At 33.1% G+C, this 18,435-nt stretch overlaps 2 protein-coding genes across 2 annotated transcripts; one reads left to right on the top strand and one right to left on the bottom strand.

The window, feature by feature from the left end:
- Positions 1-2,033: 2,033 nt before the first annotated feature.
- Positions 2,034-5,758, bottom strand: LOC129904062 (fatty acyl-CoA reductase 3-like). Its single transcript, XM_055979588.1, has 10 exons — positions 5,680-5,758; positions 5,445-5,548; positions 5,157-5,362; positions 4,946-5,046; positions 4,560-4,752; positions 4,124-4,285; positions 3,695-3,776; positions 3,333-3,614; positions 2,362-2,489; positions 2,034-2,181 (listed from the first exon to the last, which is right to left on the bottom strand). Exons 1-10 carry the CDS (start codon positions 5,756-5,758, stop codon positions 2,034-2,036), a joined length of 1,485 nt encoding a protein of 494 aa, XP_055835563.1.
- Positions 5,759-9,364: 3,606 nt separating this feature from the next.
- On the top strand, positions 9,365-16,377 carry LOC129903816 (ABC transporter B family member 5-like). Its single transcript, XM_055979332.1, has 12 exons — positions 9,365-9,673; positions 11,788-11,842; positions 11,943-12,118; positions 12,207-12,428; positions 12,516-12,754; positions 12,841-13,366; positions 13,445-13,718; positions 13,830-14,632; positions 14,770-15,033; positions 15,136-15,396; positions 15,496-15,792; positions 15,868-16,377. The coding sequence occupies exons 1-12, from the start codon at positions 9,365-9,367 to the stop codon at positions 16,210-16,212; spliced, it is 3,771 nt and encodes a 1,256-aa protein (XP_055835307.1). The 3' UTR covers positions 16,213-16,377.
- Positions 16,378-18,435: the final 2,058 nt, after the last annotated feature.

Genomic DNA, 18,435 nt, shown 5'->3' with positions numbered 1-18,435 from the left:
TCATTCAATATTGGTATTCGTGATTTTACAATAATATAGATAGATATATCTTATCTTCATCCACATTACTATTTTTTTAAGAAAAAAATTTGCTAAGGGTCGTAATGAGGTAACTAAGATTCCTCTATCCTTAATCAGATATCTCGAATTTGATCTCTGAGCATGGAAAAATTATGTTAAAGTGCATATTTGATTAACAAGAGTTCGTGTAAACAATTAAGTGAATATAAATTTTAAGGTATACTTCAAAATGGTAATACTATATATGGCACAATTTTGGGATTCTAATATTATATACAAAATAAACAATTGTATGTTGTGATGGAATAATATCAGATTATATGCAGCAATATTTCCGGGATTGGCCAACCTGTTTTAGTTTGCATTTTCAATAGTCAATGAATGTATTTTTGATAGGTTGTATTAAAATAAAAAGATTAGTTATAGCTACTATTTAAATGATATACTAAACCCGAATTTAAGCTATATACACTGTTAATATAAGAATTTTTTGTACACTATTAAGTCGCTCAAAGAGTATTACACGTAAGCTTACTTCAAAACCCTCAAATTTGAAACTTTGACTTTGCCAACTTTATGACATGTTATCTGCTACCATAAGTAAATACTCTATATTAGTTAAAGTAATTAAACTCTTTTTTTTTTAAATTGCTTATCTGATTATTGGTATCTTTAAAATTGAAAGATCATAGGTTAATTGGATGCACGTCTAGCTAATCTACGGTATCACATATTTTAAGAGATTTTCTTTTGATTTTGATAATATTCAGTAAATTTTGCCGCTTTTCGTTGCTACATTAGATATTAATTCTTCTTTGCTTATTTTGCAACCGAATTATAGTCGAGAGAAGTATTGAAAACACTTTGAACTTGACGCAAATTACTAGTTTCGTCTCTGAAATATTAACAACCTTAAAAACACTCTTTTACTTGATTAACGAAACTTAAATACACCCCTGCCCCGATTTGCCATATGACATAATAAGTGGTCTCAAACTCTTGTAGGAGCATGAAGATCTTAATAAAAAGCTGAGAGAAGTGTTAAAAACACCGCTAAACTTAGCGAGAATCTAGGGGTGTATTTCACTTATGTTGTAAAATCGGGGTTGTATTTAAGTTCAATTAGTCAAGTAGAGGGGTATTTTTAAGACTATCAATAGTTCGGGACAAACCTAATAATTCGCTCCAAATTTAGAGGTGTTTACAATCCTTCTCTCAATTATAGTTCCATAGCTAATCCATCATTACTTAGCGACAAAAAATGGTAGTATAATAATACATAAATGTGTCATTTAACTTGCGATCATTTCACATTTATGCCCTCCAACTTTCAGTGTGCGCAAGTAGGCACTTAAACTTGTATAAAATTGAACCAGTAGACACATGAGTCCTATGTGGCATAATACATGTAGGACACCACGTAAGACTCAAATTGCCACGTAGGATGCATGTGTCTATTTGTTGGACTTAATATAAATTTAAGTGTCTAATTGTTTTGTTTGTATTCTTATAATTTTTTTAATTACTTCTTATAGGTCAACCACGCATTGCATGGTAATGCCAATAATACTGAGTACATAATTAAGCTGATAGAGAACTAGTTATCCCTATTTAATTAATACACTTAATTCCTTTACAAATGGTTGGAGCGTAGTTCAAGCGTTTGCCGGAATATTTGCACGTGATGTCTCTGACAAAGGGCTGGTTGATGAGAAAGAGTTTAGCATGATTGACAAATCTCACGTCAAAATGAAAGAGGAAAATAAAGAGTTTTTATAAGATATACCTCAAATTCACATGGTAGTATGAGCAATTTTAGGGCACAATAAAGATAAATTTAAGTCCTAAGTAAACGAGCACTCTAAATACATGAATGAAAATAATGATGAATACGAAACAAATAAAACTATCCTTTTTAAACACTTTTATCACACATACAACATTTTGTATGTATATAATAATATGTTGAAAAGAAAGTTATAATTAACACATGAATCTTGAATATATAATCCCTAGAAAATGTGCTTGACAGCTCCAGGGAGATGAGTGTTCATGAAATAATCTTCCCAATTAATGCAACTTGGATCAAAATTGAGCACATCATCCATCTTGTGTTCTTTCATTGCCATTCTTAACCTCTCAGTGTTAACATCATCAAAGCTACAAAACAAAATATAAGTAATTTCATAATTATTTTCTGATATTTTGGTAGTTAGTAAACACAAAAGATATTGTCCCAAAATACATATATATGGTCTCGAAAAATACTATGGGGTGGAGTGGAGAGTGAGGGGGAGGAGACTATTAATGAATTAGAATGTCACTGCTGCAAGAGATTACCTTCCATGAAAAAGCAAGTAAGGTTTGTAGAGTTCAGATAAACGTATAGCCATATCAATCTTTCTCTTCAAATTCGTGTAGGTTTTATCAAAACGCCGCCACAAAAATACATTAGCCAACTCTACTATCTATATATAAGCATAAGAAATTAAGCACACATTAGTGATTAGGCAGATTCAAAATTTCAAGATGATAGATGAATTATTACGAAAACGTAGATCAAGATGAGCATATTTACAACTAGGGGGTGTACATGGACCGGGTTGGTTCGGATTTTTTACAAACCAAACCAAATCATTTATGTCGGATTATTAAATCTATAAACCAAACCAAACCAATAAAAGTCGGGTTCTTCGACATCAATTTTTCTCGGGTTTTTCGGGTTTTTTCTGGTTTTTCGTTTTTTTTGGGTTTCTCGGGTTTTTCATAGTATCTAATAAAAAGCACAGAGCAGTACTTCTTAAAAAAAGTTCTAGTACAAAACATTAACATATAAGATGGAGGCAGAACACTGTTTGAAGTTTTAACTTTATAAGATGGCCTTTTTTGTATATTATTTAAATGGGCTTCTCAAGTCCAAATCTAAATATAAGAAAGAAAACAAAAATTATGAAAAAATTTTAAAAAATATTTATAAATTATATTTTAATAAATATTTTAATGTATAACATAATTTAAAAGTAGTATGTCTATAATCGGATCGGTTTAGGTTCGGTTTGACTTTTTTTAGTTAAAACCAAACCAACCCTATAATGGTCGGTTTTTTTTTTCAAACACCAAACCAAGTCAAACCAAACCACTAGTCGGATTTTTTTTCCCGTTTGATTCGATTTGTCGATTTGGTGCGGTTTATCGGTTTGCCCTGTACAACCCTATCTACAACTATTCTATTTATAGGTTTGGCAAAACCCAAATTAAATACTTTCATATTGATATTTGATAAATCATTTTGATGGAAAGAAAATAAAAACCTTTAATAATGGCCAATAATAGGTTGAAATGTAGCTTTGAAAGCTATTCATGTTGCTAAATAGTGTAAGCTTCCCCACTTTGATGATGTTTCCATCTTTGTTGATCCATGGATTTTTTGTGAAATATTGAAATAAGAACAATTGCATATCTGAAGATTTTAGGGGATTTATTTTTGAAGAACTTATATGATATATTAATTCTTGAGAAGAATAGTATTGATCATTTCCAATATGTGTTATAACTGATGCAAGTATTGAGTCCACCACCATATCACCTGGAATCTGTAATTAAAGAGGTAAAATAATTACATTTTGTACTAAATATCATACAAACTCGAAACTAATATAGATAAAGCACATACCATATCAAGTTTTGTGCTTGGGTCACCAAAGCAGAAATTCATTATTCCTTTACCATATGTCAAAATAAAGGAATCCACTGTTCTGCAGTTGCAAAATTTTATATATATATTAGTTGAAATGCTCCTTTTCTGATTAAGAGACATTATTAGCAATCAATCAATTTTGGACGGACGTGTTTTATTTGAATCGAGGATTTATTGAGAGAATAGTCTCTTTATTTTCACAAGGAAGAAATAAATTTGTGTACATACCACCCTCTCCATATTTTACTTATAAAATTACACCGAATATGTATTATTGTTGCTGTGTTCTTCGAAATAGTCTGGTGAGTACTATTTTTGATAGATTTCTGACAAAACATCCGTCTGAAATTGATTGATATTTAATAGCGAAAAATTAAAAAGTTGCGTAAAATATGTTGTACTTACTTTACACCTTCAATCCATCCAGGAAATGGCTCTTTATAAGTGCTAGTGATAATTGTTGGACGTATTATAACAACTTGCAAATTTTCCTTATAGTGTCCTAAAAGCATCTCTCCCATTGCCTTTGTGAAAGAATATGTATTTGGCCACCCATGCAAATTTGCCCTGAAGATAAACAAGTCATGTTAATTAGTGTAAAATCCTATTTTATTTCAATTTATGTAACATAGTTTAAATCGACACGAATCTTAAGAATGAATTCGAAAAAAATTAGAACTTATGATATTAAACTTGCGAAACATGGTATAACATTTGTATGACTATAGAATTTGTCATTCATTTTAAAACAAATAACGATCAATAAAGAACACTATAACATAAAATATGTAATGATACGATCGAATATAAATAAAATAAAATTAGGTTTTCTTTTGCAAACCTTTGAATGCCTAGGTCTCTCATTGCCATTGTCATTTCCCTTGTTGTCAAGCTTTGAGTTTCAAGTTCCTTTAGTTTTTCCTCAATCACTTTCCTCTCAACCTCAATGTCTAATTTTGTGTTTTTATTGAGTGTTTCACCCAAAATAAATGACTTCTCTGGTATTATTCCTTCCCCTTCCCCACAGACATAAGCTGCATACATGTGACAAGACATTAATGAAATAATTAAACCATTTCATTTTATACAATGATATTTGACTGAATATGAAATTTTAAAAAAAATAAATTCATACATAATCAAAATATTCTTGTAAATAATTAAAAGTGTGCTTTTTAATAGATGAAGAAAAAAAAGTTATATTATTTGTAAGATTTAAAAACTGACCAGTGGATACATGGACAAGAATTTTCACATTTGTACATCTTTTAGCAAACTTGAGGACATTGAAGGCACCTAGAACATTGATATCCATTGCAATATCATATCTACAAGAAGGGGGGAAAAAAGGAAATTATTAGTTCAAAAATATAGGGAAAAAAATCAAATTAATGTTTTGCATTAAAATTAAATACATTAATCATATGAATATATATACCTCTCATCAAATCTAGTAGTTGCAGCTGAATTTATAATTATATCAATTCCTTTGAACATTTCATCTTTCAACTCTGAATTTTCAATTCCAAAATTCTCAAATGAAATGTCACCAGCAATTGGAAATACTTTCTCTTCTATGAGAGAATTCAAATTTTTTGCACCTATTTTTTCTCTTAAAACACTAAATAATTCACTCTGCATAACCTGTGAAAATAACTTGCAAATTGTTACAGTCTTTCTCTACAAATTTTCAACATAAAAACAAATGAGTTAAAGTATGTTTTACCTCATCATTAAAGCGTTTTTTGGCGAATTTGGTGTCTGAAGCTCTTACTAAAAGGTATAATCTTTTTACGTTTGGCTGAATTCGAAGTATCTTTTCCACAAGAACTGTATTACAAAAAGTAAAAGATACACATTAATCAAAATAGTCAAAAAGGTTGTGTGGAGTGGGGCATCCACCCTACCACATTTCCATCCTTAAATAATATAGAAAGAGATAAGAGAGAGGAAGTACATACTCTTTGCAAGGAAACCCGTGGCCCCCGTAATGAAAATAGTTTTGCCTTCGAGAAACGGTTCAATTTTAGATAATTCCATTTGGATAAAAGTTTTGCTTTTAACGAATCAAAATGACAAAAAACTAAACCAAATAAAAAAGTGTGCAAGTAAAATTGGATAAGTTAAATTTTGTTGTAAAGACTTGATGATGAGATGTTTATCTAATGATGTGTTTGATATGAACTCATGCAATCATCTCCCAATATATATAAGGAAACTAGAAAATTAATTAATTACTAACTAAATATCACCCTAATTACAATTAGAATGTGCCACACCACAATTCAAATAGCACAACATCAATTTTTTATATGATTTTGTATCCAGATATACACCGACTACTCTTTCTTTCATTTTTTAATTTGTCTTAATATCTTTTGAAAAATTCTCTCATATTATAAGCAGAGAATTTACAGGCCATGTGAAAGTTTTTTTTTTTTTAGATGTTGAACTCTTTCAGCTTAACAAATTCTGATTAGCTATCGAAATGAATTGCGATGGGATGATTGAGATTCCTCCCTCCATAATCAGAGATCTTAGGTTCGAATCCATGGGAATAGAGAATATTTTGTTGTGAGTGTCACACCTAAAAATGAGGCCTACAATTTGCAAATTCAAATAGTCGGACCCTATATAAATACCAATAAGAAACACAAAAGAAAATCCTGATTAACTGTGTGCTTGTTGTTCATAGGGAGTGCTTTCCTCTTTGGAGGAACACTCGGGATTAACGGCTAACTAACTAAGTAATATACTTTCTGTTATAATTTGGCACAGAGTTTAAAAAGTTTTTAAAAAAAGCTTTTAAATTTAGTAGTCTTAAATTAAAGATATGCAAATTATGTGTCCTTAATATGTCATGTGAAAAGTTGGAACTAAATAGTTATCAATGAAGGAAAGATATATTCTTTTTTAAACCGATTAAAAAATAAAGTAGGAGAAATAATTTGAAACAAAGGAAGTAATAAACATAGAGCTTCTTACCTAACTGTACAAGTGACAATTTTTTTTAATTAAATGATTGGATGTATATGTGATGTATCGTTTATTGTATAAATAATATATAATCGTGCATATATGATATATAACTACATATTAAAGATGTTATACATTCATATACGTTGTTTATACAATATTTATACATTGTTGTAGTTCACCTTCCTCAATAGATTTTTTTTTTCAATTCCGACCATCACAATTCTCCTCTAAATAATCCAAAATTTTAGATTAAGCTCTATTTTATTTTTACCTACGATTGATAATAATGATTTGAAATTTAATTTCAAAGAGGCAATGATTTTCAAATCTAAAACACAAGAAATAGAACTAGGTGATTTATATTATTGATCACTCTAGAATGTTTAATAAAAGTTTTTAAATTTTTTTTTACCCTTAGCATGATTAATTATTTCCAAATTATTTTTCAATGTGGTGAAATAATCATGTCAAGCATCATTTTCTTGATGGATGTGTCAAGTCCAAATATGACAAGTAAAAATGAACGAAATAAATAATTATTTTCTTGTCCCAATAGAACTACGATAATTTCCCTCCTAATTATTATAATTACATAAATACAATATATCATATTTACTTCGTTAGCATATCTCTAAAGTGATCAGTAAAATTAATTTTCTTTTATCTCCCTTTTTTGTTCATCTTACACATGAATCATTATTAATGAAACTTTTCACAACTTCCATAACTTATTTATTTTTAATACTAAAATATAGAAAATTTGCGTCGGAACAGGCAGGTCATCTTCTCCACGTTGTTGGATTTTAATTGGATCATAAAATTAAAATCCTAAATAGGATCCTAAAAACTTGTTGCATGTCTTTAATAATATATACAGTTAGATTGTATTTTAATATTAAAATATAATTTTATTAGTCACTCATTGCAACAGGCAATAATATGCAGGAATTTTAAAAAGTTACCAAAAAGGTTGGAAGGTTACGTTGGTGAAGTTTAAGAAAATATTACAAAAAAATGAATTAAAAATTTAATAAGACAAACAAATCGAAACGAAAAAGTATATAAAGACAATATAAACTGATAAACACTATAACATGGATATATATGAAATATAATTCTGTTAGGAGCGTTACTTTCGAATATGCCCTGCAATCTGCGGTCTTAGCAGAGTGAGGAGCAAATAAAACATGGACATAACTAAGTAATATAATAATTTTAAACTGACAAACGTTATATATAACAGGCATATAACTAACTAATATATATAATAAAATATATGTAAACTGACAAACAATATAACAGGCACATAACTAACTAATATAATAAAATAAAATTCTCTTTGCGTATCAACACGAATATCGACCATCGTGTATTATATACATTAATTATATGCATTATGTACTTTAATTTAATCAGGCAGTTGGTGTAGTGGTGGGTGGGTGGGAGGGGCTGTTTAAATATTTTAAATAAAATATTTGTATTTAAAAATTACAAAAAAAATTTATATATAAATTAAAATAATTAACAATTTAAAATATTTAAAGACATAAAAAAAATGTGAATAAAAAAGCGCTTAACTCTCCAAATAATAATTGCATCACATGAAATGAAATAAATGAAGTAAATATTGATCGGTCACTTTTATTCATCCGGAATGGACTTTGTGCATTTTTTAAGGAATAATAAATGAAGTGCATATTAGACCATGATATCCATATTAATAATTGGTGTATAGTCTTTATTGGACTTGAGAAATAATTTGGAATGAGTAGTTAATGCAAAAGGAAAAAGGAAAAAAAATATCTCTCTCTTAATATGCTAAAGTAGATAAGTAAAAATGAAAATCTTAGCTATGCGGGGATTTTTCTTTCGAGCTAAGTCACATTGAGCCCTAAAAATACACGGTGCCATGTGGACTTTTAATGTCTTATAAAGATTTTTATTTTTCTCATTTTTCGGTGTGAAATTTGTCTAAAATGTCATGTACACTTCATCTTCTGGAACTTGTCAGCTAACCTAATAGTTTGTCGGTCCTACTTGACCCGCTCTCATCGGACCGCCATCAGTGACGCTGACTGAGATTTTCTCCACCATCATACTGAAGTAGCATTGGGTCTAATACCATATTGTCATTACCCAAGCTCATGGCATCCGCTTTGGCCGTACACGGGGATTAATTTGACTCTCAGGCTACATCACATCGAACTTCATAACGTGTTAACACATAACCCGTTAACTTCTGACATGTCTTATTAAAGTTCTTCATTTTTCTCTAATCAATTCATGTGCAAGATACATGCGTAAAGATATCACGTGTACCTCATCTTCAAAAACCTATCAATCTAAAAATTTATCAATCAGGGCGTCACATTAATAATTATAGAATAAAGAAAAAATATATATATCGTGTGAATGTTCAATTATTTGATCATGCATTACACATGGCAAAATAAACTAAACCTTCACAGCTAACCATATTTGGTTAAGGCCAGGGGATCACATTCATACTCAACTAAACATATTTATATTATTATCAACTTAAAAAAAAACTTTATTAACAGCCTAGAAAAATCTAAATCGTGCAAAGCATCTTGTTTCATTATTCAACATAAATACATTCAATTTCCATCCTTGTTAGCTCAAGAATTAATTGTTAGAGGACCAAATATGGCTAATAACAACAATATTAGTTTTGAAGTTGAAGGGTCCTCTTCAAGATTTAATGAGAAAATGCCACAAGAAGTTAAAAAGACAAATGAAATTAAGAAAGAGAGAAGCATTAACAACACCAATACTATTCCATTCTACAAACTCTTCTCATTTGCTGATAATTTTGACAAAATATTGATGTTTTGGGGAACAATAGGTGCTGCTGGGAATGGACTATGCCAAGTTCTTGTGGCTGCCTTCTTTGGGGATTTGGTGGATGCATTTGGACTAAACCAAACTTCAGTTGTGCTTCAACAAGTGTCCAAGGTAATATATAACTAATGTTTTCACAAGTTATTTATATTTGATGATTTATGAGAGAAAAGAGAATCAATATATATATATATATATATATATATATATATATGCTTATAACATTCTTTTGTGACAAATATTATTTAGAAACACATCTTATTTTACCATAATCTGAAAATTTCCTGCCATTTAAAAAAATTTCAAAAATCTCCTCTCGTATACATCACTCACTCCCTCTCGCTGATACATCCATATCCTCCTCACAGATACATCACTCCCCTCTCTGATACATCCATCTCGCTGATATATCCATATCCTCCTCTCGGATACATCCATACATCCATCCCTTATCGGATACATCACTCCCCCCTTTTCACTGATACATCCCTATCCCCCTCGGATACATCCTCCCCTCTCTGAGACATCCGTTCCTGCTCGGATACAACTCTCCCTTTATGTATCTGGATGTCTTATCTCCTCTCCGATACATCTCTATCCCCTCTATAATACATCTCTCTTCTCTCCGATACATCCCTTCCTATGTATCGAGATGTCTGCTAATGTATCCGAAAGTTAGTGATGTATCAGAAATTCATAAATTTTAAGGAATATTTGTAATTTAAAAAAAAGTAGAGAAATAATTTAATTAACTCTTCTTAATACTATGAGATCTATGTAAACACCATTATTTACTTGCTTATAAAAAAAACTAGTAATTGAGTTTGAGGGCTATCTCACTTAGTGAGCTTCCTACTTTCCCCTTCCTCCTTCATTCTCCCCTGATATATGCGAGAAAGACCTTTTCTATCTTATTAGTCAAATATGCTAATTGCAAAACAAAATAAATAAATAAAGGTAACTAGAAATAGAAAATGCGTTGAAAGGCGCCATACTTTTTTCCTTGGTGGAAAAGACTAATTATGATAGAAACCTGCCTTGTTTATCTTGACGAGTTTTCGGCGAGCCGCTAATAATCAATTAATGACAAGTATTTTTCCTCGGGTGAATCTTTTTTCAATTGGAACTTGATAAGTCGATTCACCTACATATCTTACTTTTACTGTTATATTGGGAGTTACTTCATGTATTGCTTGACGTAAAATGAATAGTGGAATGTTTCTGTCTTTTGTTGAATCATTTTTCACGACTCGATAGATAGTTTGATTTTGTTTTTTAAAAAGATTTTGCGTGTACAAATCATATCAATATGCATACAATTTTAAAAAAATTAGACAACTATTATTAAACATTAAACACTATTTTTAATCAGAAAAATGATGAATGTTGATTTTATTCGGTTAGTTCAATAAAGGGGAGCATAAATACATCTTGATATTTGTCTTTTTTCGTAATGTTTAAATTCAAAATATTTTTAAAAACACAATTTGCTTTCCAAATACTGAGCTATTTTATTAGTACATGCTACCTTCCATTAGTAAAGATTGTGAATAACTCTAGCCTCCAAAACTAGACGAATAGATGGGAAAAAAATCACCTTATATATATATTTTTTATATATTGATATTTATGAATCCAAATTTTTCTATGGAGGAGTACATAATAATTAGGTCGCACATATATGTTCTATTAGGTGAATTGTTGGGAGTATGACATATTCTGTAAGAAAAAAAAATTAATAACATAAATTAAAGGTTATTTTTCATTATTATCTTTTTAATTATTTCCAAATTAGTCTGTTAGAGAATGTAAGGTAATAAAGAATCCACTAAATATAGAAAAAAGTTTGAATAATTTTCTTAAACTTTAAACAATTTACTTATTTTGAAATATGAAAAAAATCGTCAATGAAAAACTCAAGAATGAAAAATTGGGAATATAGTGAGGATTTGGTTTGCTGACAACTTGTTTGATGGAACGCCTAGTAGAAATGTGTCTGTGAAGAGTCCCAAATCCGTGCTTTAAGGCAGGGGCGGAGCTACACTTGCCTCCGGCAATTTTAGTTTTGTTTTATATATATATATATCAGTGTTGACGCCTTTTGATACAGGCTGAAGGTTAGCACAACAGTTAAGGTGTTGCAAAATTTTCTCAAGGTTGCGTGTTCAATAGTGACATAATTATAATTTTACATATTATGAACAATGATGGACCTTGTTGGTTTTCAGGTGTCATTAAAACTTGTTTATTTGGCCATCGGTTCAGGTGTAGCAGCAATGCTTCGTAAGTCTTAACTAAGTAAGCTAAATTTTGTTTGTGTTAATTGTTTTCAAGTTGAATTAATAGCAAAAGTTGCTAAAGATTTGTGTTATTTGTTTGGTAGAGGTGGCTTGTTGGACGTTTACTGCAGAGCGACAAGCTGCACGACTAAGGGTGTTGTACTTAAAAAGCGTTCTGCGACAAGAAGTTACTTTCTTTGACAAGGAAGTAAATACAGGGGAAGTTATTGGTAAAATGTCTGGTGACATTTTTATCATACAAGATGCTATGGGCGATAAGGTACGACAAGTAATGCATTATTTTTGTTTATACATAATAGTTTGGAAATATGTAACTAGACCTATTTACGACTACTGCTTATGGTCAGGTGGGGAAGATGATAAGGTGCATCTCAATGTTTATAGCAGGATTTATTATCGCCTTCATCAAGGGGTGGCTTCTAGCACTTGTTATGGTTTCACCCATCGTTCCACTGGTAATAGTTGTTGGTGTCATGTTCCTCTTCATGTCTAGACAGGCTTCCCAATCACACAAAGCTTATTCTAAGGCAGCCAGTGTAGTTGAGCAAACAATTGGTTCCATCAGAACAGTAAGACGAACTTAATGTTTACTCATTTATGTGTTTGTTCATTTCTTCCTCTCATTTTAAATAATAAATCTCACTTTATGTCTATAGGTTGCATCATTCACAGGTGAAAAGCAGGCTGTCGAGGACTATAACAAGTCCTTACAAAAGGCATACAGATCTGGTATACATGAAGGACTTGCAAGTGGCTTAGGCTTGGGATCGTCCCATTTTATTCTCTTTTGCAATTATGCTTTGGCTTTCTGGTATGGTGGAAAAATGATCTTGGAGAAAGATTATACAGGAGGTTCAGTCTTGACCATAACTCTAGCTGTGTTAACTGCTTCATTGTGAGTGTATTTTGTCGATGAATCTTCAAACATGTTTTCAAGTTGATCATTTACATATATAATTTCAAAAACTATATATTTTATAGGTCAATAGGCGAGGCATCTCCTTGCTTAGCTGCATTTACAGCAGGGAAAGCTGCTGCTTTCAAGATGTTTGAGACTATAAACAGAAATTCAGAGATTGATGTGTACAACAATAGTGGGATCATTTTGGATGACATACGTGGAGATATAGAGATAAAAGATGTGTGTTTTAGTTATCCAAGTAGACCAACAGAGAGAATACTCAACGAGTTTTCATTGTTAATCCCTAGTGGAAAATCTACTGCTTTGGTTGGTGGAAGCGGAAGTGGCAAGTCCACAATTATTAGTTTAATTGAGAGATTCTATGATCCACAATCTGGTGAGATTTTAATAGACGGACGTAATCTCAAAGACTTCCAGGTTAAGTGGATTAGACAGAAAATTGCTCTAGTAAGTCAAGAACCTACATTGTTTTCAACGAGCATCAAGGAAAATGTTGCATATGGGAAAGATGGAGCCACCAAAGAAGAAATTGAAGCAGCAATTGAGATTGCAAATGCAACTAAATTTATTAACAGACTACCTGAGGTTCGTGTGTTTTTATTTGATTTGATTACAATATATGATGTACATGAATTTTGTTCAATTGAATGATTTTGCATGTAGGGAATAGAGACAAATGTCGGTGAACGTGGAACTCAACTCTCTGGTGGACAAAAGCAGAGAATCGCTATAGCAAGGGCAATTCTGAAAGACCCTCGCATTTTACTTCTAGACGAGGCAACAAGTGCTCTAGATGCTGAGTCAGAGAATCTTGTCCAAGAAGCACTTGACAAAATTATGGTTGATAGAACAACCATAATAGTCGCGCATCGCCTCAGTACAGTGAGGAATGCTGATAATATTGCTGTCATTCATCGAGGCACAATTGTGGAGGAAGGTATAAACAAATGTTCTCGGATATTGAATGCTAAGCACTGTACATATTTTCTCTAAGCACATGCTTGTATTTTCTTTGATATTGAATGCTAACGCTCATCATATATCTCAGGTAAACACTTTGAGCTATTGAAAGATCCCGAGGGAGCATACTCGCAACTTATTCGCTTGCAGGAAATAAATCAAGAAAAAGAGCAACTTTGCCTCGATGATTCACAACTTCTTTCTACTGAGTCAAGACAAGAATCCAATTATGATACTACAGAAGTTAAAGGAATTACTGAGACTATACTGCCAAAAAGTACAGATGCTAATTTAGAAGTATCTAAAAATCTCAAAAAAGCTCATGTTATTCGCCTTGCACATCTGAATAAGCCCGAGTTTCCTATTCTTCTTGTGGGAGCAGTAGTTGCAACAGTTTCTGGTTCCGTCCTCCCAGTTTTTGGTTTAATATTTTCCAACATACTTAAAGCATTTTATGAGCCACCTGATGAACTAAAGAAAGATACACAATTTTGGTCACTCATGATTGTGGTTCTTGGAACAACATTGCTGATTTCAACTCCACTAGAGACACTTTTTTTTACCGTGGCTGGTTGTAAGTTGATCCAACGAATTAGATCGATGTGCTTTCGTAGGTCTGTCCACATGGAAATTGGTTGGTTTGATGAACCAGAGAACTCCGTTGGAGGGATAGCCACAAAGCTCTCTACTGATGCAGCTATTGTTCGAGTTCTAGTGGGGGATATATTGGCAAAAATAACTAAAGATCTTGCAGCTGCAATTGTTGGGACGGTGATAGCTTTTCGAGCAAGTTGGTTATTGTCTCTGATTATCTTAGCCATGGTACCATTTATGATGGCCAACATTTATGTTCAGAACAAGTTTGCTAAAGGATTTGGTACTGACGCAAAGGTTTGTAGATGAAACTTGACAAGCTTTTTGTTAGTAATTGATGTGCAAAAGAAAGTGAAATATTTTTTTAATTGATGTTTTTTTGCATGGAAATTAATTCCCTACTGGAAATTCTTATTTTTTCTTTGTTGTTGCAGAAGTATGAGAAAGCAAGTCGAGTAGTCAATGATGCAGTCAGTAATATAAGAACTGTTGTTTCTTTTTGTGTGGAAGAGAAGGTGGTGGAGCTATATGAGAAGGAAAGTGATGTCCCAATAATGGCCGGGACTGGAAAAGGGATGATTAGCGGTGTCAGTTATGGTATTACGTCTTCATTCATTTTCTTTGTATATGCAGCAAGTGGCTACGCTGGCGCTAGACTTGTAGATGATGGAAAAATTTCAAATGCTGCTACTTTCCGCGTAAGTATTTACTTTACATGTTTCAGAAGGCAAGCAACGGTCTATATTCTTGAGCATCATCAATAATATCAAATAATAAGTCCGCCTCATATTTTTTTGCAGGTTTTCCTTGCTGTGTATTTGACAGCTATAGTTATTTCTCAATCAACCTTTATGAATGATTTTACAAAAGCTAAGAGTGCTGCTGCTTCAATATTTTCTATATTAGATAGAAAATCAAAGATAGATTCGAGTACAGAGGATGGCTTAACTTTACACCAAAGCAAAGGAGATATAGAGTTTAAACAAGTATGCTTTGCATATGCAACGAGGCCAGACATCCAAGTTCTTAATGGCTTCAGCTTGACAATTTTGAGTGGCCAGGTATACATATATATATATATGTCTCAAATAACACTTACTCACTCATGACATTGTGCATTTTGTGATTATTAACATTTACATTTGCTAACGTACATACAGACAGTTGCTTTAGTCGGAGAAAGTGGCTGTGGGAAGTCTACAGTGATCTCACTCTTACAACGATATTATAATTTTGCTTCGGGTCAAATTATGCTTGATAGGATTGACATCCAAAATTTCAATTTGAAATGGCTGAGGCATCAAATGGGGCTTGTTAGCCAAGAACCAGTTCTGTTCAATGACACGATTCGAGCCAACATAATGTATGGGAAGGAAGCTGGAGATGCAACTGAAGCAGAATTAATAGCTGCAGCAAAATTGGCAAATGCGCACAAGTTCATTTCTGGCTTACAGCAGGTTAGTTGGAAAATAATTCATCTTGAAATATTATTCAATATACATACATGTGGCTTACTTTTTGTGCTCTTTCAGGGGTACGATACCATGGTTGGGGAGCGAGGTGCTCAGCTTTCAGGTGGTCAGAAACAACGAATTGCCATTGCACGAGCTATTTTGAAAAATCCCAAAATATTATTACTGGATGAGGCGACCAGTGCACTTGATGCAGAATCTGAAAGGATGGTCCAAATGGCATTAGACCAAGTCATGGTGAATCGAACTGCTATTATAATAGCACACAGATTATCAACAATTAAGGAAGCAGACGTAGTTTGTGTGTTGAAAAATGGAGCCGTTGTAGAGGAAGGAAACCATGATACTCTTATGAGTAACGAAAATGGCCACTACGCTTCTCTCATTAAACATCATATGGGATAACTCTTATTCTGTCTGTATACATCCCTCTTGCTTTTCATTAAGACATTCACTAAGAAATTACCACAAGTTGTATGATAGTGGCAGTTGCATAGCAAACTGCATATTCTGTTCATTCTTAATATGTACTACGGATAAGGGCCAAAAACGCCCCCTTTCATTCATCTATTTTTCTAATTTTGAGAAATGTTATACAATTGTTCAAGCTATCTTTCAAATTCAGTTGTCTATTTCAACTTAATGTTGCATTCTGTCACATATTTTATGAGTTGATGAATATAATTTCAACTCTTTTAGATGGAATACTTTCAGAGATGATGATGACAAATCTTTGGTTCTCAAGGAGAGAGCATTGTTCTGCTTCCCAAAGTAGAGTCCTCTCAAGATTTCAGTTCTATAAGCCTATGTAATATATTCTGTAAGATCATTGCAACAGTTACTAATTCCAGCCTAAGTAAGGTCCTCCCAAATATTATCGCCCAAATGGTGTCGGGGTTCGGGTCGAATTATCTTGGATTCTTCTTCAGTAGCGTCCGTAACGACCAGGGAAACGACTCCAATTGCCCCGGTGGGGCTTCTACGGCTTTTAGAAGCATTTTAGAGGCGACACAATAAGATTTAGGCGATTTTACCAGTTTTCGTGTGTGTTGGCCTACGAATGTTTTAGGTACCGGAGTTTTGGATCGAATTTTATTGGATTCTTCTTCAGTAGCGTCTGTAACGACTTAGGGAACGACTCCAGTAACCCTAGTGGGGCTTCTATGGCATTTAGGAGCATTTTAGGACGACACAACATGAATTAGGCAGTTTTGTCACAGATTTTTTAAGTACCCGGGGTCGGGTCGAATTATTTTGATTTCTTCTTTAGTAGTGTCCGTAACGACTTGGAGAACGACTTCAGTAGCCCCGGCAGGGCTTCTACGGAGTTTAGGAACATTTTAGGGGTGACGCAACAGGATTAGCCGATTTTGCCTGTTTTTCGTGTGTGTTAGCCCACAATTTTTTTGAGTGCCGGGGGTTTTGGTCAAATTTTCTTGGATTCTTCTTTAATACCATCCGTAACGACCTGGGGATTGATTTCAGTAGCCACAACTGGGCTTCTATGGCGTTTAGGAGCATTTTAGGGGCGACACAACAGGATTTAGGCGATTTTGCCAGTTTTCATGTGTGTTAGCCCACGGATATTTTAGGTGTCAGGGTTTCCGATTGAATTTTCTTGGATTCTTCTTCAGTAGAGTCCGTAACGAATTGGGAAATGACTTCAGTATCCCCAGCAGGGATTTTACGGCGTTTATGAGCATTTTAGGGCGGCACAACATGAATTAGGCAATTTTCCCTGTCTTTCGTGTTTGTTAGCACATAGAATTTTTAGGTGGCGGGGGTCCGGGTTGAATTTTCTTGGATTCTTATGTAGTATCGTTTGTAACAACCTGGGTAACGACTCTAAAGCCTCGGATAGGCTTCTACGGCATTTAAGAGCATTTAAGGGGAAACACAATAGGATTTAGACAATTTTGTCAGTTTTTCTTATGTGTTAGACTACATATTTTTTAAGTGCCGGGGGTCCAAATCAAATTTTCTTGGATTTTTTTTTAGTAGCATTCATAACAACATGGGGAACGATCCAATAGCCCTGGTGTCTGGGGAACGATTCTTATAGCCCCAGCGGTGCTTTAGAGCGGCTTAGGAGCATTTAATGGGTGACGCAAATGAAATTAGGTAATTTTGTCAATTTTTCGTGATTGCCCACAGATTTTTTAGGTGCCGGGGGTCCGGGTTAAAATTTCTTTGATTCTTCCATATTAGCGTCCGTAAAGACCTGGGGAACGACTCTAGAAGCCCGATGGCGTTTTATAGGGGTTTAGGAGCATTTTTTGGCCAAGCAATAGAAATTAAGCGATTTTGACAGTTTTTCGTTAGTGTTAGCCCATAGAATTTTTAGGTACTAGGGGTGCGGGTCAAATTTTCTTTGATTATTTCATAGTAGCGTCTGTAAAGATCTGGGGAACAATTCCAGAAGCCCCGACGGTGCTTTAGAGGGGGTTAGGAGCATCTTTTAATGACACAATAGAAATTAAGCAATTTTGATAGTTTTCTTATATGTGTTAGCCCACGGATTTTTAAGATGTCGGGGGTTCGAGTCGAATTTTCTTAGATTCTTCCATTGTAGCATCCGTAACGACCTGGAGAACAAGTCCAGTAACCTCGGTAGCGCTTTAGAGGGGT

This window comes from Solanum dulcamara, chromosome 9 (assembly GCF_947179165.1).
Source record: "Solanum dulcamara chromosome 9, daSolDulc1.2, whole genome shotgun sequence".
In the NCBI taxonomy this organism is placed as follows: domain Eukaryota; kingdom Viridiplantae; phylum Streptophyta; class Magnoliopsida; order Solanales; family Solanaceae; genus Solanum; species Solanum dulcamara.
The sequence above is the reverse complement of the archived record's forward strand: the minus strand, read 5'-3'. Positions and strand labels throughout refer to the sequence as shown.

Bases quoted from the DNA above. Each gene is read 5' to 3' on its own strand.
- LOC129904062 (XM_055979588.1), bottom strand. From the start codon at position 5,758: ATGGAATTATCTAAAATTGAACCGTTTCTCGAAGGCAAAACTATTTTC. The intron at 5,549-5,679 runs GTATGTACTTCC...TTTGTAATACAG, and splicing joins CACGGGTTTCCTTGCAAAGA to TTCTTGTGGAAAAGATACTT. The intron at 5,047-5,156 runs GTATATATATTC...CCCTTCTTGTAG, and splicing joins ACTACTAGATTTGATGAGAG to ATATGATATTGCAATGGATA.
- LOC129903816 (XM_055979332.1), top strand. From the start codon at position 9,365: ATGGCTAATAACAACAATATTAGTTTTGAAGTTGAAGGGTCCTCTTCA. The intron at 9,674-11,787 runs GTAATATATAAC...GTTGGTTTTCAG, and splicing joins TGCTTCAACAAGTGTCCAAG to GTGTCATTAAAACTTGTTTA. The intron at 12,119-12,206 runs GTACGACAAGTA...GCTTATGGTCAG, and splicing joins AAGATGCTATGGGCGATAAG to GTGGGGAAGATGATAAGGTG.